Below are 20,215 nucleotides of genomic sequence, written 5' to 3' on the forward strand. Positions count from 1 at the left end.
GCTCGGCGGAGCGGACAGCTCGGGCGGCGCACGCTCGCCGGCGAACGGCGGCACTTCGGCACAAACGGAGGGCACCAGCACGTAGAGGACGACGCGGCGAACTCACCGGTGACCAAAACGGCGGCGGAAGACCAACGGACGGCGGCGGCGACGAGGAGGAAGCGGCGAAGCTCTTCGGGTCGACGACGGCGACGGCGCTCCGACGGTCTTCGGCGGCGGCGAAGCGGTGGACGGGGACGGCGACGACTTGGCGAACCCGATGGTGGCGACGGCGACCGACGACGGCGACTGCAACGGCGGCGCGGCGCGGCTGAACCGACGGCAACGATGGCGGCGACTAGGGCTACGCGGAGGCGGCGCTAGACGCGACGGCAGGCTAAGGCAAAGGAGGCGACGGGTAGAGGGGAGCTTGGGGGTCCTTATATAGGTGCAAGGAGGCGGCGGCAAAGGCCCACGGCGGCCGGCGACGAGAAGGAAAGCTCGCGGCTTGAAGGAAAGAGGCCGATCCGAATCGAACTCTATTCCACGAACTTCCAAAACGATTTAGCCGATGTTTCCAAAGGAGAAAAGGTAGAGGAGATCCCGGAGATTGTTTCCCCTCAATCAATTCGGCCGGAGAAGGAAAGGAGCGGCCGGATTTGGAAGGAAACGGCGACGGCGGCGCGCTAGGGTTTCGGGCGGCAGCGGCGGCTCGAGGAAGACGAACCTGACAGGTGGGGCCCACCTGTCAGCGGCTGAGAGAGAGAGGAGAGCGGCGGCTCGGCGGACTGGGCCGGCTGGGCCGAGGGAAAGAGAGAGAAGGGTTTTGGGCCGGCTTTCGGCCCAAAGCCAAAAGAAGACTTTTTAAAACCTTTTTCAATTAAATTATTGCTTAAATGCAATTCCATTTATTAAAAATACTTCCTTAGCTCAAATAAATCCCAGAAAAATCTAGGAATTATAGAATTAAGCAAAGTATTTAATGAAATTTTATCTGGCCCCTTTTTATATTGAGATTTAGCAAATTAAAATTAGATCTTCTCTTTTAGGCTTTTAAAATCATTTCTAATAATTCCTTTTAAACAACAATTTATAAGTTAAGGATTTTTAAACAAGAAAAGCTCTTAACAATTATACTTAGATCATTAATAATCAAATAATTACTGAACTGTTCTTTGTATTATTTAAGAATTGAGCTCTGAAAAATCCGAGAAAATTTCAGAGAGTTGACTTAACCATGGAGAATTTAACAAAAATTAAATCCATCCATGCTTTAGATTTAAGAAATTTTATTTCCCACATTTTACTTCACTTAAAAATTAAAGATCATTTAATATAAATTCTATTAATAATTTATTAAATAATTTATAAATCCTGAAACGAAAATCAGGATGTGACACCTATCGCGCGCATACTTTTCAAACTGCTAAATGATATGTTTTTTTTAAAAAATATCTATACGAAATTTGTTTTAAAATATCATATTAATTTATTTTTAAAAAAAATAGTTAATATTTAATTAATCATGTAATAATATGTGCTTCGTTTTGCGTGTTGGAGATGAGGGGTTCCTAACCCCTCCTGAACGCAGCCTAAGTACAAGAAGGTTTTTATTGTTTTAAAAAGGTTTAGTTGATACTAACATTATTGCAGCTTACACTTGACTTGCTGTATTGTTTCCAAGAGATTTCTATGTGGCACGTGGATCCCTCAACCGATAACTTTTTTTTAAGAATATGCAAAAAAAAAAACTTTGCATAGATGGATTACTATTCATAATACATGGACCTACAGAGAAGCATCATACCTACATTACTATTCATAGATGGATGCATAGAACAGTTTAACCCGTTTAATTTGTGCATGGACAGTTCAGTTGATGAGATGCACAAGACAGTTGTAACGCATCAACTAAAATTGATTTTATCACTATATCAAGGGTACATGAGTAGTCCTCATTATCTGAGACAGTATCACTGATCAGATAATCTGCAAATCTCTGATCAAGGGTGTATATATGTTTTCTAGTACTACTTAAGAAATTTTCGCCAATCTGCAGATTTTTTTAAAAAAAATCTTTTTGTGGACAATAATAAATGGAGATTTAATTTGCCATAGTACATGTGCATCGCTTGTGCACAGCTTGCACAAGGGAACACTACGAGGTACAAGGAGTGCAAAAGTGACAAAACCAATCAAGGCACCAAAGACAGCATGAGATTTTGGCTCCTACTAGTGCTAACTTTATAATTTAATTTTGTGTTTCTTGTCCAACTAGGACTAGTAGATTAATTAATGTTTCTTTCTCTATTTTGGAAATGGTACTCCATCCAAACCCCCCCCCCCCCAAAAAAAAAAAGGAAGAAAAAAAAAGATTGCACCAAACAAATAGTACAAAAAGAAGATGAGAATTCGAAGGTGATCTGATTTTTGTTTGATTTCTTGGAAGAAACCACTTATTGTACCAATGTTCACTACTCCATGCAAAACAAATTCTACAAGAAAATTTCACCCCCTAACTTGCATAATTTAATTACCATTTCTCTACCAAGAACACCCCAAAAAAATGCACACATGGGACAGATCCTTCACTCCCTTAAACACACATGGGGCAAAGCAATATCAACCACTAGCTAACCCTCCTCTCTCTATCACATCAAGTCATCAACCCACAACTACTATGCCACAAGCCATTGGAATCTTCGCATCATTGTGTAGGGAATCAACTATCTGAAACTCGAATATTATTAGAATATAGCCTCTTTGATCCCAATTGCCTGCAACTCTTGCACAAAGGGAGCAGCATTTTCCGGCCGTGTTTAGTTCCAAAGTTATTCTTCAAACTTCCAACTTTTCTACACACATAAACTTTCAACTTTTCCGTGACATCGTTCGAATTTCAACCAAACTTTCAATTTTAGTGTGAACTAAACACAGCCTTCATAGAGAGAGAGAGTGAGAGTGGTTTATATATAGAGAAGCAGAGGTGTCTACTTCTCTCCAAGAACACAGCACACAACACTAGTCATCTTCTCTCTCTAGCTTTGCAGAATGCAGAGCTAACCACCACCATTGTCAGCATTTCTTGGTTTTCTTCTCCTGCTTGTTTCCTTGTCTTGTGGTGCATCACATCGTAGCTGCCTCCTCGCATTGTTGTGTGCAAGAAAGGTCGTCTTCTTCTTCTCCTTGGCTGTCTGAATTACCTGAAACCAGCCTTGGATACATTGTCGTGTCCAAGAGCTGAAAGAGCATGGAGATGATGAGCTTGGAGGAGGAGGAAACAATGGCTTCTCCTACCACCTCTTCGTGTGGCACATGCAAATGCGGTGCCAACGACGACAAGGCGAAGAAGATGAAGACGAAGACCAAGAAGTGCGAGCTAGTGGGCTATGAGGAGCTGCCCGAATGGCTCAAGGACAACGAGTTCATCCATGGCTACTACCGGTGCGAGTGGCCGATGAAGGAGACCATCCTTAGCATCTTCTCTATCCACAACGAGACCCTCAACGTCTGGACGTAAGCCCTTTCCTCCAGTTCTAATAATTTTCTTTTCGGAGCGTAAAAATTGGAGCATTTTACAGTTCTTGAGAGGTACCGAGAGATACCACGACTCCAAAAACTGTAAAAGATATTACTGTTCATTAACATCACTTTTGTCAGCACAATTTGCTGAACCTGATACTATTTACTCTGCAGGCACTTGATAGGGTTCTTGCTGTTCCTCTGCCTGGCAATATTCACAGCAATGGTGATCCCAAGTGGTGACAATCTTCACAGCAACAGCAGCAGAAGCAGGAGCAATGCAACAGCTATGGACTACTACTACATCCATGGAGATCTGATGGTGATGAGCAACATGACAAGGGTGCTGAGGCATGAGGCACTTGCAGCAGCAGCCTGTCTCCTGCTGCATGATCCAGCAGATTTGTCTCAACATGAGCAGATCTCAACCAGCTGTCCAACCAACACATCCTCCTGTTACACCTCCTCCTCCTCCTTCTCTCACCTCCACAATGTGCGGCAACATGCCATCCAGGTACTATGCTACTTAATTACTACTATCTGTTTGCCTATTGATTTTCTCTACTCCACCGTTTCGAATTACTTGTCGGTCTAGGTTTGTTCTAAGGCCTAGTTCTTTTCTTCAACTTCCACATTTTCTGTTAGCACTTTTCAAACTATAAAATAATACTACGTTTTTTTTAAAAAAAATTCTATATAGAAGTTGTTTAAAACATTCAAATGCATCCATTTTCAATTTATAATTATTAATACTTAATTAATCATGTGTTAATGAGCTTTCTCGTTTTACATGCACTAAAAATATCTCTCTTTTGCAAAGGATCAAACGCAGCCATTAGTTTCTTTTTAACCATTAGTTTCTAGAAATTAGTGTAGTTTAACGATATCTGAATTATATATTATGAAAGTATTTTTTGGTGAATCTAAAAATATAAATCTTATAATGTTAAGCTATACTATGATTTTATAAAAATATGGTGGTTAAAGATTAAAATATTTGTTTCATGATAAAACAAATACGAGAAATAATTTGAAACTGTGGAAAGTACATCTGTTTTGTAATTTGTCTTAGTCTTGGTCTTAGTAGTATAGAGGTAGCTACCAATGTCATGTGTGTCATGTGGTTCTTGTGTTGTTCTGGTTGACATGGCCTGTCAGAGCACTGACCGATCTCAGGTTGGTGGTTACATGTCCTAATTAATTTTTAGTTAGTTGGCAGCTTTAAATGTTGTGATGGTGTACTACCACTGCATGTGTTGCATTTATACGATCAGTCCTTATGCAGTTATGCTTACAAAGCTAGCTATAGTTCCTCTTAATAAGCTCGATTTGTACATGATTTGTCCATATTTTACTTTTTTTTCGGCGCAGTACAATAAGTGCATGGCTTGATTTGGTTTTGGTTATATATCTTGTCATGTTGTGCTAATCATAATGAATTATCTCGAAAAGGTAGTTTTGAGTAGTGGAATAGTTTTGATTCTTGCCAACAGATTGATTAGCTAGTGTCAACGTTGATTATGGTCCTCTTATTCTCGGTGAATAAATTAATCAATTTGATAAGATAGCAGATACGAACTACGTACTCCCTCCGTTCCAAAATATCACCTAAAATCCCTTATATTTTGGGATAGAGAGAGTATTAATTTATCCTATATGTTTTGATTTATAAACTTATACGATAACTGAATTTCACTATTTTACTTTACCATCTAATGTTCGGTACATTACGCAAACTTTGAGTTCGGTAGTGACTCTTCCTAACCTCTCCTATTTCGTTTTTCACGCGCATACTTCCAAACTACTTAAAAATTTCTATAGAAAAGTTGCTTTAAAAAATCACACTAATCTTTTTTTTTATTTTTTAAGCTGATGTTTAATTAATCACGCGTTAATAAGTTGCTCCATTTCTGTGCCTGAGAAAAATATTCCCAACCTTCATAATCAAACACAACCTTTAATTTCGTCGGTGGCTCGATGCACCGTACTTAATCCGGCAAGAAACCTAACCCGCCCTCTTGTCATTGCAGGACGCCGGCAAGGTCACTGCCGCCACCGCCGCCGCCATCGCCGAGCCGATCACACGGTGGCCGGTGTTCGCCTACCTGGGCGGCGCGATGGCGTGCCTGCTGGCAAGCACGGCGTGCCACCTCCTCCTGTGCCACTCGGAGCGCGCCAACTACGTCACCCTCCGCCTCGACTACGCCGGCATCGCCGCGCTCATCGTCGCCTCCTTCCTCCCCATCGTCCACTATTCTTTCCTCTGCGACCCCTGGCTCCGCCGCGCCTACACGGCCGCCATCGCCTGCGCCGGCGCCGCCACCGTGACGGCATCGCTGGTGCCGGCGTTCCAGTCCCCCAGGCTGCGCCCGCTCCGCGCCGCGCTCTTCTCCGGGCTGGCCGCGTCGGGCGTCGTCCCCGTCGCGCACAAGATGGTGCTCTACGGCGGCACGGTGCGGGAGGCGGCGACGTCGGCGCGGTGCGAGGCCGCCATGGGCGCGCTCTACGCGCTCGGCGTTGCCGTGTACGCCGCGCGTGTGCCCGAGCGGTGGTTCCCCGGGCGGTTCGACCTCGTCGGGCACAGCCACCAGCTGTTCCACCTCCTCGTCGTCGCCGGCGCCTACGCCCACTACCTCGGCGCCCTCGAGTACCTCAAGTGGCGGGACGCTGTCAAATGCTGACGTCATCTCGCCATGACACCGAGAGTGTGAAGTGGATTCATTTTACCAAAGAAAATGAGAATTTTAACTGAGCTCACTGGTGGTGGTTTGGACACAATTGTTGTCTGTAAAAATAACTGCCATTCCAACTTGATGGAAAAAAGGATGAGATATGCATGGGATTAGACAATCCGTGCTTCTTCCGTTTAAAATAAGTGTAGCTATGTAGTTTAAATTTTCGTCCCAAAATAAATATATGTAGCTGTGTAAAAAGAGGGGAGTAGTGTGTTTTTAGTGGGTTAAAGAGGTGATGATTTGATTATGTAAAAACAGAGGCCGGATTGATTGGGCGTGAGATGTAATTTGTAGTAGTAAGCAAATAACACTTGGGTAATTACCAATAATCGATTGGGATCGGCGGTGCCTGTACATGAATAAATGGAATAAATTGGGTCTTCGCCACGGTTATAAATATGATCTCTCAGTTTTTAAATCAAAGATTAATTAGTTTGTACATTCCTGTCCATGTACTCCCTCCGTTTCATGTTACAAGACATTTTAATATTGGTCAAAAGAGTAGTTTGACTAATTCTATAGAAAAAAGTAGTAATATTTGTAAGATCAACGTGTGTTTTGATTTTGATTCTGTGATGAACAATTGGCATATGTAATTATTGGTTTTGATATTTGGAGATTATCGTCGAAGTGGTTTTGGAGATAATCAATTTTCAGGTGATGATCGGATTCGCTGTGATTTTATGTGACCGGTCCGACCAGGTGGTGTATGCCGGTCAGACCGGCGGTGATCACGCGGTCTGACCGGCTGACGCTGTGTCGGTTTCGGTTTCGGGTTGTTCCTTTGGATATCCATGATTGTTTCATGGTTATGGCTTCTAGATGGATACTATACGTATATAATACTGTTGTTTGCTACTAATGAGTCAAGTTGGAGATAGCTTGGTCTCGGAATATGGTTTCTTTGTTTGTTTCATGTGTAGGTGACTCGATGCCTCGGGAGAGTATTTGCGGTGATGGACCGGGAGTCGGTTTGGTGGTAAGACGATGACCGTAGTGGTCAGATATCATGCGGGATACTAAGGCTAGAGTTGATGCACGTGGTAAATGGAGATTCCATGTGGCATACGATGGAGGTATTGTGTGCGTATGGGATGCGGAGTCGAATTTGGAAGGAGTCCAAATTTGGTACGATTGGTTATGTTAAGTTTGTTTCTTGTACTAGAGGGTTTCCTAAGGTGTTTAGGACTCTTAGTATGAGTTTGGTTCGTGGCTTTAGGCTGCCTACCTCATGTATAAATAGAGGGGGAGCATGAGGCTTCCCGGTATCGTTTTTGTATAGCTTTGAGAGCTAGTTTAGTTAGGGTTTCGAGTTTAGTCGAGATTTTTGTAAGGAGTGCTGTTGGTGCACTTTGTAAACACAGAGAGAAGTAATAAAGTCGTCATCTACTTTAAGAGTTCTTCGATTTGTGTTTCATCAGGTTTCGGCGGTCTAACCGACGATATACCGGCGGTCAGACCGGCGGCACGCAGCAGTCAGACCGGCGGCATACGGGCGGTCCGACCGGCAACGGCGATAGGCGCGGCAGGCGACTTCGGCGGTTCAACCGATCAATCTACATCGGTTAGATCGACGTTCATCAGACGGTCAGACCGGCGCTACTACTTCGGTCAGACCGCGATCCATCGATTTCGAGGGTAACTTTTATTTCCGCTAAAAGTTTTTGGTTTTTGGGTATCTCAACCATTCACCCCCCTCTGGTTGGCTTAGTTCTTGTGATTCGATCCTACAATATTTACAACACCAGCATAGTTTCATTAAATCTATAATTGAATACATTTTCATAATATATTAGTATTGGGTTAAAAATATTATTACTTTTATCTATAAAATTAGTTAAACTTAGAGTAGTTTGATTTTGACTAAAACCAAAACATTTTATAACCTGAAACAAAGGAAGTATTATAAATCTATGATCAGCCATCAAAGGGTGTGTTTGGTTCACGTCAAAATTGAAAGTTTGATTGAAATTGGAACAATGTGACGGAAAAGTTGAAAGTTTGAAGAAAAAGTTGGGAACTAAACCAGGCCAAAATGTAATTTTGCTGATGACACCATCAAAGACAGATGATCCAAGGTATGCCAACCTTGTCAACCAAGTTATAGACTCAGTTTTTAAAGTTAAAAGTTATTGACTCTTCTTTCGCAAAGGTTTGTTACCCAAGGAAGGAATTCTCCTTTGCTCCCTTGTTTTCACACAAGCACTAACCACTAAATTATTATTGCTACTTCTTTTTTAACCTTTCTTTTTTCATCTGTCTTTACAGGTACAGTCGTACAGATTCGGTGTAAATTACACTCGAATAATTTCTTTAAAAAAAATGAAAATCTCTCCTAGTTTTAGCTTCCGTTTGAGCCCCTGGTATTATCCAAAATCAGAACGCTAGTTCACAGATACGGGTCAAAGTCTGCAGGCGAAGATACAAGTATAGGACACGCACACCAAGAAGGCAAGAACCCATTATTTCGAGGTCAAAGGGCTGACTTCGAAATACCCTTCTACAAAGGGACTTATATGAAAATTTTCTTTTTAAGTTTAATACCCGAAGGAAATTCTCCACTTCCTCACGTGGTGGATTTTTTTTATATTTTAACCTTCTGTAAATAGATCTTTTCAAAAAATATTTTCAAGTCTAATCCTTTGCGTGACCAAATAACTCTGTCACGTCACGCATAGCTGACTTATAGTGTTGTTCGGCCACGTCAGACCCTTACCATGTCACCGTGTTTGGCGGGCCAAACAACGCTGCAACGCGGCCAAAAGTTCAGTTTCTAAAAATATTTTTAAAAAGGTCTAATTTTAAAATTAAGAAAATAAAAAGGTCTAAAAATAAGAAATTCTCACGTGGCACCCCCCATTTTCCAATAGCTACAAAATCCAGGGGTCAAATTGAAAAAGCACCATAAACCATGGGGATGCAAACTTGCAAAGGGAGGAGGAGGAGAGAACCCGCACTCCCACGGCAAGAAAGCAACCCACGCGCCGCCGCTCACCGCCGCCGCCGGCGCCGCCGTGCCGTACGCCGTGGTATTCCGTTCCCGATTCCGTCTTCTAGGCCTCGTGCATGGGCGTGGTTGTGAGACCCAGCTCTGCGTCGAGTAACTGACCCTTTTTTTGCGATGAGCTCGTCGCCGGCGATCGCCGCGGCGTCGGCGGCAGTGGTGGCGCTGGCCGTCGCCAACCGCGTGCTGTACAAGCTCGCGCTCGTGCCGCTCAAGCAGTACCCGTTCTTCCTCGCCCAGCTCACCACCTTCGGGTAAGGCCGACCCCGCGCTTGCGCGCGCGCGAGGTGTTCGACGGAATTCGCGAACCCGTGTTCTTTTTTTGGGGTTGACACTGATTTGTGTGCTGTGGTTCGAGCGTAGGTACGTCGCCGTGTACTTCTCGATACTCTACGCGAGGTACCGCGCGGGGGTGGTGACGGGGGACATGCTGGCGCTGCCGAAGCGCCGGTTGGCCGCCATCGGCTTGCTGGAGGCCCTCGGGCTTGCGGCCGGCATGTCTGCAGGAGGTAATGTTCTTTTCAATCTCCAAAGAAGTGGCCACTCTATGAAAAGTTCTAGTAGCAATTACAGTTCAACTGCAGTTCTTGCAGACCATTAGAGTTTCGGTATGGTATTGTGGTTGTTTGTTTGTGTTGATTAATTGGTTGTTGTTTCTGGAATCTGCAGCTATGCTTCCTGGGCCTGCTATTCCTATACTGTCCCAGGTATTTTGCTTTTGTTGATTTGAATTATAACCAGTTTTTCATCTCTGTTTGGTTATTTTGTATCAAGTTACATTAGTACTTGGTTATATATTTCTTTTGTGATGAATTCATGTTTTAGTGTAATACTATTTATGGATTCTGCAAAACTATTTATTTGAACCACCCTAAGGTTAGGTTATTGGTTATCCTGCTATGTTCTAATAATATAAACTTCACCTATAGACAGTAACAATCTTGTTTGATTATTAGTTTAAACCTAATTAATAATACCAATTTCCTACAATGTCCTAATAGTACCAATTTTAACTATAAAAAAGAACAATCTTACTATTCGATTATCACTTATCAGTATCGAACCTTGTTACCTCTGTCCAATGCTGATGGAGTAATTTTCTTCTGAATATGTGCTGCAGTCATTCCTGGTGTGGCAGCTTATCTTCTCTGCGCTGCTGTTGGGAAGAACGTATTCAATGAGGCAAATCATTGGTTGTTTCCTTGTTGCTTCTGGTGTGATTCTTGCTGTTGCAAGGTATGCCATTTGAGATATTTCTTATCTGGTAATTTTCACACAACAAATATGTTTGGAGAAAGAGTTGCTGCACATGCACTTGTGCCTTTCACCAGAGATCATCGCACAATAGCGATTTTTTGCTAAAAACTGTTCTTAGTCTAATTCTGACATCAAGTGGTTACTTCATACTGTTATAAGTTATTAAGATTGGTTGGTCATCTCAAAACTCTGCTTTTGCAGTGGAGCGAATGAGGGTCAATTTCTGTCTGAAGTCAAGTTTATTTGGCTAGCACTGATGGTTGCATCATCAGCATTTCAAGCAGGTGCTTCAATTCTGAAGGTTCAACTGCTTACACTCTTTACATTATTTCATACTGTTCATTTTACGGCTTTCCTTGTACTTGTCTGAAATACAAAGTTCTGCTGCAGGAATCTGTTTTCATTGATGGTGCAAAGCGTCTTAAGGTTCTTCTCACTCTTTACTCCTATTTATGTGCCTGATCATAATTTCATCATTGGTCAAAAACTCCTGAATTAGGTTTATAACCTCCTGACATTCATCTGCCTGTCCAAATGTTTAGAAATCTTACTGCATGACATTCATCTGCCTGTACAGGGGAGGCGCCCAGATATCTTTGTGGTTAATTCGTTTGGGTCAGGATTTCAGGTGATTTTTTTAATTTAACACAATGATTGTCTCCATTGCAGTTTTCATTTTTTTCTCTCTCCTCCTCTGCATGACCATATATAGTCTGAACTCACACCCTACATTTTTATTTAATATATTTTTATCTGCAGGCTCTCTTTGTCTTTCTTCTTCTCCCACTTCTTTCTAATTTGAAGGGAATAAAGTTTGCTGAGCTTCCTGCTTATTTAAATGGTGGTGCTGAGTGCTTCCTAAATGTCGATGATAGTCTGATTGGTAATGCTTCTTGCCTGGAATTTATATATCTACACATCCAAAAGTACCCCACGTTAGCTGAAGTGTTGGTAGTACAAGAAGTGACTTTATGAGTCTTTGGGCCTGTAATGTGTAGCTATTTGAATTGTGAGCAACTTAATGCCTTTCAAATTGACATTTTTATTTGAATTGTGAGCAACTTAATGCCTTTCAAATTGACATTTTCGTTGGTATTAGTGGTTCAGGAGTCCTAAAGTCTATTCATTCTTTATAATGGAAGCATATAATGCTCATTTTCTGTAACTTGTAGATTGTGGAGGAGCTCCATTTCTACCATTGCTGTTTATATTGGTGAATATGGCCTTCAATATCGCATTGCTCAATTTGGTGAAGCTGTCATCTGCGCTGGTTGCTTCGCTTACTGCTACTTCAGCAGGTTTTCTTTTTCCCCAACTTTTGCTCCCCCTCCTGCTTTTGCATCTAATTGTTTCTTCTGATTTGTGTCCAACCTGAAGAACAGTATCTCAATGACGGATGCTGATTGCTGTTTGTTTCTATTGCAGTGCCAATATCAATCTACATACTTTCACTTCCGTTGCCCTACATCCCTCATGGCGCAGAGTTAAGTTCATCTTTCATCCTAGGCGGTGTGGTATTGCTGATGGGGCTGATTATATATAACCTTCCGCAATCATCGAAGAAACAATCCAAGATTGAGTGAAGATAAAGTGACTGAATCAACCAAACACTGTCCGGCTCATCTGACACGCTACGGGATTTTACTGATTTATTTGAGTTGCAACATAGTGAAATAGGGTTCCAAACTGAAGGGCATGACATAACACATTCAAATTTGTGAATACGTTGATTTATTTGAACTCAAAATTCAAGCAGCACGTGTACGTAGGATGGCCGTCAGGCCATATATAGTTATATTATACTCCTGTAGCCTGTGTGTTCTCAAAAATATAAAAATAATTGTAATGGATTTGGTACAAATTGAGACTAATTCTACAATTCCAGTACAAATCCCTTACCCAGTGGCCAGTTCCATTGATTTAAAACCCAAATGCAACACAACATTCATGCACAGAACAATCAGAAACTGCCTTAGGCACAGTAATCCCATCAGAGATGTACCACCTACGTAATAGATAAGAAAACTTATGTCAGGACTCATGAGTAAAGCAGAATTCTTGTGCTTAAACTACTCATCAGCACATATATACATCATCAGTGAGTATGCTTCTGGCATCACACTCCAGATTCCTGTGATCCAGTCTGCAGATGAATAGCTGATTACCATCCAATCTCTTCATGGCTTCATACTGAACCTGCTGGTGTGGTTATTAGTCACCACACTGCAAAACTGCATGCTGTATCGTCTGGAGTTTGGACCCTCCCTGGAATCCGGGTCTGCATGCCAATCTAGCTATGATCAGTTCGAATTCAACAAATCAACAATCACAATTCACACTTCACACATGGTCTATTGCTGAAAAAAAAAATCAAACATGGCCAAAAAGAAAAAACTGGATGCTTTGGGATGGAACCATTCTAGTGGACTAGGTGCAAAGGAGTGATGCCTTTGCTTGTATATGTTTCGTGTTTGTCTTTTGCGTATGATTATGTACTATATAAGTAATGCATTGTGGTTCTGAAATTTCAGACAAGATAAAGATGCAAAAACTTCAGAGTGTATGATCCATTTGGTTTGTGCAAAAAAGGCAGCAAAAGACGCATCTCAGACTTCTCAGTATTGCTTTGCAGTTTTGCACTAGCCTTTTTATGAAATATTTTGTCTTCTATATTGCAAGAATCAAGTAAGAATTTTCCTTGATCTGCCACGTGACCGGAATTGCATGCCAAATTTAAAAGTAAAATATTTAGGGTTTGAAGAAAGAGTAAAATATTTGGTATGAGAGCATTACCTATGAAGTTCATATCATTCAGTGCTACCACAGAACGTAAAGTGAGTCTGTAAGACCTCATTCTGGCATTGCACTTTACCAGGAGCAAGATTTGAATCATATCCAAATGCTCAGCCATTTCTTAGTCTTAGACAAATGTCTCCACATGCTGCACAGGTATTTAGTCTATGACAATAAATTGGCTGGAAGGATAGCTGATGCTGTCATCGAAATGCTGAATCTTATCATCATCATCATCGCTTGTTTCTGCATATAAATTCGTACATAAGGATATGCAAAGAGTGTAAAGTATTAACAGCTATATGCAGCAGAAGCATCTAAAATGCTCCAGAAAAGACATTTTATGAGCTGAATGTTCACTGTAGACATGGAAGATAGATCATTCTTTCTAGAATGCCAGTAAGGTCAAAACAAAAGTTCTCATGTTACAGGAGACAAACAGAGTTTCTGAACAAGCAACTGTATGTCTGTAAAAAAAAAAAGAGTAACCTTATTTTGTACCATAATCCTTTAACGGTAATAATTGAGGATAGTTGGTTTCATATAGAAGGTCAGGACAATAAAACAATTGTACGAAATTGCTAAGTGTTACAGCATCTTGTCGAGTAGCAGAGGTAGGAACAGGACAAGTGGGATTTTAACAGAGGATGAATTCAGGATGTGTAAGCGCGCCCTCAGCATTGAGTGCAAATCATAATGCTTGGAGGTGAGTGAATAATAAATATCTAATTGATCAAAGACACAATAACATAAAGTTGGTTGTTGCATGGAAAAGATAAAAGTTCAGAATAGAAAGAAAGTGCACCTTCAGAGTAGGCTTTCATATCCACATGATCAATGTTTTCAATTTTTCCCCAGTCTGAACCAACATTCCTTTCATAGAGCTTCAGAAACCTTGGGTCACAGCCCCAGATTGTGAGCTTATTAAGTGAAAATGGCAGCTTGGGGAGAAACTGAATTCGAGGGGCTTTTTCGATATGCAAACTCTGTAGTGATACCAACTTTTCCATCTGAGTAGGTAGGGTCTGCAGATTCTTAGCAACTCCTATCTCGATCAAACGGAGTGAAGAAGCATTCTGAAGCAACCACTCCTCTGGCAAGGAATCCATTGCATAATCATCACCAATATGCAGCTCCAAGGTGTACCTGAGGCTCTTTATTGGCTCCACCAGCAACATGGCTTCACGATCAACTTTGAGCTTCCATAGCATAAAGGAGCAGCCAGCCTGTGGAGATGATGAAGAATAGATTTTGTCACAGTACAGGATTGATAGAGTTCTCAGGGAGGCAGCAGCTCCAAGCCCACCGAGTGATAACAAGCTTTCACATCTGGCTATCAACATATCATTGAGATTTTTCAGTGTCCTAAACACTTCATCTGATGGAAGTTTTTCTACACTACTGCAACTGACCAATGATAACCTTCTGAGATAGGTGAGGTTTGGCAGTGACATGAGAACTGAAGCCTCAATATGACAGCATGGATTGATATCCAAGTTATTGAGTGATGTAGGGAACAGATTGCTGTCAGTCTTAACATTCCTCAGCATTGGGCATGCAACTATTTCTAGGAAATTCAAGTGATGTAATTCTGTGAAACCATTTGCCGGTAGATGGCATAGTTTTGCACAATGTCTCACGAGTAATGTCTTGAGGTGCTGAAGATGTTGCTGTTGATCTAGGAGACCATCCAAAGAAGTCAAATGTGCACAACTTTCAATGTGCAAAAGAGAAAGACGCGAATCTACTGATAATGATTCACATGTGCTAGCATATGCCTGATGTAATCTAGGGAGAACTGCAAGCCCAACATGCCTTATTATTAATTTCTCAAGGGTACAAGGTAAAGCAGGGAGTTTCTTCAGGTTAGGGCACCACCGGACGATCAGCGTATTGAGCAATGGGGGCAGAAATGCATTATCTGATTCTATGCTCCCAGATTGCTCCTCAATCACCGAGCCTAATTGGAAAAGGTGTTCCAGCTTTAGATACTTCAGTGAACTAAGCTCCTTAAATGATGGCAGGGTCCTCCATTCCATGCAGTATTGAAGCTCAAGTGACACCAAATGGATGAGAAATGAAGTCTCGATCCAAACCGGAAGTTGGACTCCATTGTATCCATACACATGCAACTGCTGAATTCCTTTGTTTGGTTCTAGGTTATCGATGATTTGATGATCTATATCCTCTGGATCATTTGAGTGTTTGTTCCATGATAGTGACAAAAACATCATGTCTGGTTTGTCCTTTAATTTGATCTCCATTGCGTCTTTACAGTTCCTGACATTTTGGAGGTTTCTTAGGCTGAGTCGCTTAAGGTTTGTTAAAGTACTCAATGCACTCAACATGTGACCATCATTTTTAGCTACCTCGAATTCTTGTAACTCCTGAAGTGTTGTTGGCATCCCAGTTTTAAGTATCTTTGATAACATACTGTCAGGAACATGAAGACAACGCAAGAAACGCATGTTCCGTATGCCATCCAAGTCTGCTTGTTTACCTGTGAAATATTTGAGCTTGAACACTTGCAGATGACAGAGTTTAAGGATACTTCGAATATGAGACTTATCACATGAAAACAGGAAGAGGTAACGGAGCTGTGTTAGACTGGGGATTTCATCAAGTGCATTAGAGAGGGATGGCACATCCAAGTATAGCAGACGCAAGCGTGCCGATTTACGAAGAACTTCTCCAAGCATAAGTTCAGCCTCTTGATCAAGACAAAATTCACTTTGTATAATAAGAGTACGTAAATTTGTTATAGGGGGGATTGCTCTTAAAGAGCCACAATGTGCAATAGACAAGTGTACTGTTGTCCGCCTGACATCTTGAAAATTATTGTCATCTACTCTTGCGCATTCATTTCGTGCAACAAACTGTGCACAGTCATGCATCAAATTATGCAGGACATAATATTCTTTCATATTTCCATTAGAAGGGTCTGTTTCCAGCAAACGGCAAAAGAACGATTTCCTTACTAATGCAGCAAAGTATTGTTCCCCAACATCCTCTGCACTAAACAGGTAGGCAGCCTTCTTATGCTGTAAGCCAGTATCATCTTGTTTCGATAAGCCAAAAGGTATCAATCCAGAACTAATCCACATGTTTGCTAATTCCACCTTGTTAAATTTGTATCCCTTTGGAAATATACTAAAGTATCTAAAGCAAATTTGCAGTTCTGAAGGTAGACGTTCATAGCTCAACCTAGAACTTGCAAAAATGGCATTAAGTCCCAGTTTCTGCCAGCCTTTCTGTAGGACGGCATTCCAATGATGGTTCTCCACACATGATCCCAACCATGAAGCGACCTTTTCTGTTACAAGTGGGCATCCTCCAGTATTTTCGGCTATCTGTTCACCGATCAACCGAAGATGATAATAACCTTCAGAATGCACTTGAGAAGGCAACCGACTCATGAACAACAAGAGATTGTCACTTTTGCCCAATTCATCCAGTTCCAGACATTCAGCTGGAGACCCTACAGCTTCTGCTGCCATATCAACCACTGATTGCATTCGAGTTGTCAGCAGGATACTGCTCCCTCTCTTACAGTTACTGAGAGTAGCCACCAGTGCTTCCCACTTCTTCACACTTTCGTCTTCCCAGGTATCATCCAGAACAAGCAAAAGCCTTTTGCCCGTAAGAGCGTGCTGCAGAAACTTTAAACTATAGTATTCAGGCGACACACTGGTAACAGTTTCCATTATGATTTTTGCTATTGTCTCTGTAGTGAAATCATAAGGCACTTGAACCCACACAACAAAGTCGAAAATGGTTGACACAATGGGTTCTTGGCAAGCTACCTTGGCAAGTGCAGTTTTCCCCATGCCAGCCACACCCAGAATTGCAAAAAGCCGGATATGATCAGTGCTGAAGATCTCAGACTCAGAGTTTTCAGCTGGTTGCTTGATCAACCACTGCACTATCTGCTCCTTCTCCCTCTCTCGGCCAAAGAGCTGTATCTCTTCCTTCTCTCTCCCTCGGCTAACCACCTCTATATCTTCCTTCTCCCTCCCTCGGCCAACTGCCACCGGAGTGGTTGTTCTGCTGGAGGATACAGAGATCTCAAATCGTAAATACCGTATTCGTGCTGCAATATCCGCTAACCTCATCAGGTGATCCAGCCCTTCCCGTATGGCATACGAATCAGGAGATTTCGCAAACTTGTTGGTGATCTTTGCCTTGAGAATATTGAAGGTCGGGTGGCGACCCTGTCCCACCAGCCCACGGTATTCGATCTCCTCGATCCAGTGCTCGAACCCCTCAATGTCAATCCTGAAACTCCAGATTTCTTTAAGATTGTAGCTGAACGGAATTTTCAGATTGGTCAGAACCAGATGACGGAACTCATCGAATATTGCTCGAACATGTCCGAGTCGTTCCAATATCTTCTCCTTGTCGACACCACCAAATCTTTTCTTGCTCCCCTTCTCCTTCTCCTTGACACCACCAAAGTAGAATAAAGCTCTGTCCATCAAAGATATGGCAACTGTCAGCAAGGGTTCGCAGAAAGACCAGTCCAGTGCTTCTTCCATTACTACCGGATCCAATTCTTCCTCCTTTTCTTCGCACTGTTTTCCAACGATAAGTGCAATATCTTGTGGTGTGGAGGAAGACAAACCGGATCGCACCACAAGACAAGAACTACTATCAGCGAAACAACAAAAACAGAAAAGATTTCAGTGCTTCAAATCCATATGTGTACTCCCGAAGAGGTCGCAGAAGCCGCAGGCGACGAAGCGAGGCATTGGCTCGGGTCCCCGCACAGGAGGCGGCAGCACGGGGGATCGATTCCGGCGCCGACGGCTGGTGCTCCCGGCGGGCGCGCACCGTGGACCGTGGTGGTGGCGAACTGCGGGCTGCGGCTCCCGGAGAGGCGGCGGAGTGGGCCCCGGCGAGGCGAGGCGAGGCGAGGCGGCGCGAGGCTGTACACGCGCGTCGCCGTTCCTCTTCTTTTCTCTCGATCCGGAGACGGGGATTGATCTGGATGAATTTGCCACCGAATTGGCAGAACTCACGTGATTTCCCACCTAACTCCGGCAATTCCTCTATCTTCTACAGCACTTTCAACCTATTTTCTTATTTTGTTAGACTCTTTGACTTTTACTTTTGCAAAATTTGTTACACAGCACTCAAAATTTGTGTAATTTACTGATAGATATAAAAAACATGCCATGGCTGGAATCTTTTGGGAGAAAATTTCCTAAATACCCCTGAAAAATTTCACAATCTTTTCTATACCCCTAAATTTTGCATCATTCCTTACATCGTCTTGAGTTTTCATTTAGATCTCCTCTATCCCTATTCCATTAGTTGACAATGAATTAATTGTTAGATTTTTCTAAAATGACCATATCGCCTATTTCTCATATTTAAATGCTATCTACTTCATAATTCACAATGTGAAAAATAGTTATTCGGCAACATATCCTATGCACATAGGCCCTCACGTGTACTCACGTGCACACCAACTAAAAATGTCACCAAAAAATTTATAAAAAAATCATACACATACTTTCAATTGTATTACACCTAGGGTTAAAATCTTAACGTCAAATTCATTATATTTTAGCCGTAACAAAAAAACAAAAAATCTGACAGTTTTAAGGTTGCAATTTTGTCAGAATTTTATCTTTTTTGTTATTATCTATGTAGAATGAATTTGAAGATGCGACTTTGCACGTAGATGTAATACTATTGAAAGTACATGTATGAATTTTTCTAGAATTTTTTGTGATAATTTTTAGTTGGTGTACACGGTGTGTACACGCGAGGGCCTGTGTGTATAGGATACGCTCCTTAGTTATTCATGATAAAATCAAATGGAGCATAATTATTCGAAAAGAAAAATTTAAAGTGTTGAACAAATTTATTTTTTGACAAAATCTATATAAGAGTTTTATTAGAAATTATGAACCAAAATTATTTATTTATTGGGTTCAAATTTTGATGAAAACAATGTACTAATTTCATAAAAGTTAATTTAGATTTATTTAAAATTTGGTTTTATCATGGCGATGTCTTTAGCAATTGCCCAATAAGGACGATTGCAACACAAGATTTAGAGTTTAGGGTTAGGGTGGGAGGACGGTCGTAAGGAGGGAAAGAGGAGGGTTTTGGTGGGAGGGGAAGATGAGGGTTTTCCACAGGCCTAGAGGGATGGCTTGGGCAGCGGCGAAGCAGTGGAGGGCTGGAGGCACCGCTGGAGCCATGGAGCTGGAGACCGGCAATGTGCAGGGCTGGCGGTAGGAGTGAAACCAACGAGTGGTTAGAAAGCGGGGCAAGGGTTTCATATCATCAGACTTAGAGAAGCACATTATAAGGAGGGAGGAGACCTATTGGGCGGACCTCGCTACGCTGTTTGCCTCTTTCGGCTAGTTGACGAGGCCAGGGGGCAACGCACTACAACAGGGGCTGGGAGGTAGTGGCTCCATGTTCGCGATTGTGTAGAGATAACGAGAGGCGATGGATGTGGGTGTGGACAAAAAAAGATATGTTTTATATTGAATGAGTAAATTTTACAAAACTACATATATTTTGACCAAACTATTACAAAACTATAAATTTAAGGTTAAATATCATAAAAATACATATTTTAGAGTTTAAACCCTAACACTATTGTTATATTGGGGCTGTAAACGTGATAGTTTTGTGATTAAACTGGTCCTAAAACCTATATAGTTTCATGATAATTTTTCTATTGAATTTGTAGTTTTCTAATTCTTTGGTCTTAAATATGTAGTTATGTAACAAATTTGGCGCTAAATATGTAGTTTTCCGATATAATGACTTAAATATTTAATTTTACGATAGTTTTGGTCAAAGTATTTGTATTTTTGTGAAATTTACTCTTGTTGAATTGATTTGAGCCGTTCAAAATTTGATTGTTTCTTTTGGGAACTGAGAATTAGACAACCCAAGAAAA

General features: G+C 41.8%; 3 protein-coding genes across 6 annotated transcripts; 2 read left to right on the plus strand and 1 right to left on the minus strand.

The window, feature by feature from the left end:
• Positions 1–2,922: 2,922 nt before the first annotated feature.
• On the plus strand, positions 2,923–6,565 carry LOC4352324 (heptahelical transmembrane protein 4). The gene is made up of 3 exons (XM_015764966.3): positions 2,923–3,495; positions 3,676–4,015; positions 5,532–6,565. Exons 1-3 carry the CDS (start codon positions 3,230–3,232, stop codon positions 6,180–6,182), a joined length of 1,257 nt encoding a protein of 418 aa, XP_015620452.1. The 5' UTR covers positions 2,923–3,229; the 3' UTR covers positions 6,183–6,565.
• Positions 6,566–9,137: 2,572 nt separating this feature from the next.
• LOC4352325 (protein CLT2, chloroplastic) lies at positions 9,138–12,358 on the plus strand. 2 transcript variants are annotated; one of them, XM_015764604.3, is made up of 10 exons: positions 9,138–9,494; positions 9,604–9,749; positions 9,910–9,947; positions 10,361–10,476; positions 10,699–10,798; positions 10,888–10,923; positions 11,075–11,125; positions 11,257–11,380; positions 11,670–11,795; positions 11,923–12,358. In XM_015764604.3, exons 1-10 carry the CDS (start codon positions 9,358–9,360, stop codon positions 12,078–12,080), a joined length of 1,032 nt encoding a protein of 343 aa, XP_015620090.1. In that variant the 5' UTR covers positions 9,138–9,357; the 3' UTR covers positions 12,081–12,358. The 2 variants fall into 2 exon arrangements, with proteins under 2 accessions (XP_015620090.1, XP_066162461.1); XM_066306364.1 differs by having other exon boundaries at positions 9,170–9,494; positions 11,257–11,423; positions 11,679–11,795.
• Positions 12,258–18,318, minus strand: LOC4352326 (disease resistance protein RGA2). Of its 3 annotated transcripts, none has more exons than XM_015764603.3 (4): positions 14,096–18,318; positions 13,291–13,536; positions 12,663–12,775; positions 12,258–12,502 (listed from the first exon to the last, which is right to left on the minus strand). In XM_015764603.3, the coding sequence occupies exons 1-2, from the start codon at positions 17,823–17,825 to the stop codon at positions 13,451–13,453; spliced, it is 3,816 nt and encodes a 1,271-aa protein (XP_015620089.1). In that variant the 5' UTR covers positions 17,826–18,318; the 3' UTR covers positions 12,258–12,502; positions 12,663–12,775; positions 13,291–13,450. The 3 variants fall into 3 exon arrangements, with proteins under 3 accessions (XP_015620089.1, XP_015620088.1, XP_015620087.1); XM_015764602.3 differs by having other exon boundaries at positions 12,589–12,775; XM_015764601.3 differs by having other exon boundaries at positions 12,258–12,775.
• Positions 18,319–20,215: the final 1,897 nt, after the last annotated feature.

The sequence above is a fragment of the Oryza sativa genome, chromosome 12, assembly GCF_034140825.1.
Source record: "Oryza sativa Japonica Group chromosome 12, ASM3414082v1".
NCBI lineage: Eukaryota > Viridiplantae > Streptophyta > Magnoliopsida > Poales > Poaceae > Oryza > Oryza sativa.

Coding starts and splice junctions, on each gene's coding strand:
- LOC4352324 (XM_015764966.3), top strand. CDS start 3,230: ATGGAGATGATGAGCTTGGAGGAGGAGGAAACAATGGCTTCTCCTACC. Junction 3,496..3,675: donor GAGACCCTCAACGTCTGGAC/GTAAGCCCTTTC, acceptor TTTACTCTGCAG/GCACTTGATAGGGTTCTTGC. Junction 4,016..5,531: donor TGCGGCAACATGCCATCCAG/GTACTATGCTAC, acceptor TTGTCATTGCAG/GACGCCGGCAAGGTCACTGC.
- LOC4352325 (XM_015764604.3), top strand. CDS start 9,358: ATGAGCTCGTCGCCGGCGATCGCCGCGGCGTCGGCGGCAGTGGTGGCG. Junction 9,948..10,360: donor CTATTCCTATACTGTCCCAG/GTATTTTGCTTT, acceptor TATGTGCTGCAG/TCATTCCTGGTGTGGCAGCT. Junction 11,796..11,922: donor GCTTACTGCTACTTCAGCAG/GTTTTCTTTTTC, acceptor TTTCTATTGCAG/TGCCAATATCAATCTACATA.
- LOC4352326 (XM_015764603.3), bottom strand. CDS start 17,825: ATGGAAGAAGCACTGGACTGGTCTTTCTGCGAACCCTTGCTGACAGTT. Junction 13,537..14,095: donor TATGAAAGCCTACTCTGAAG/GTGCACTTTCTT, acceptor ATTTATATGCAG/AAACAAGCGATGATGATGAT.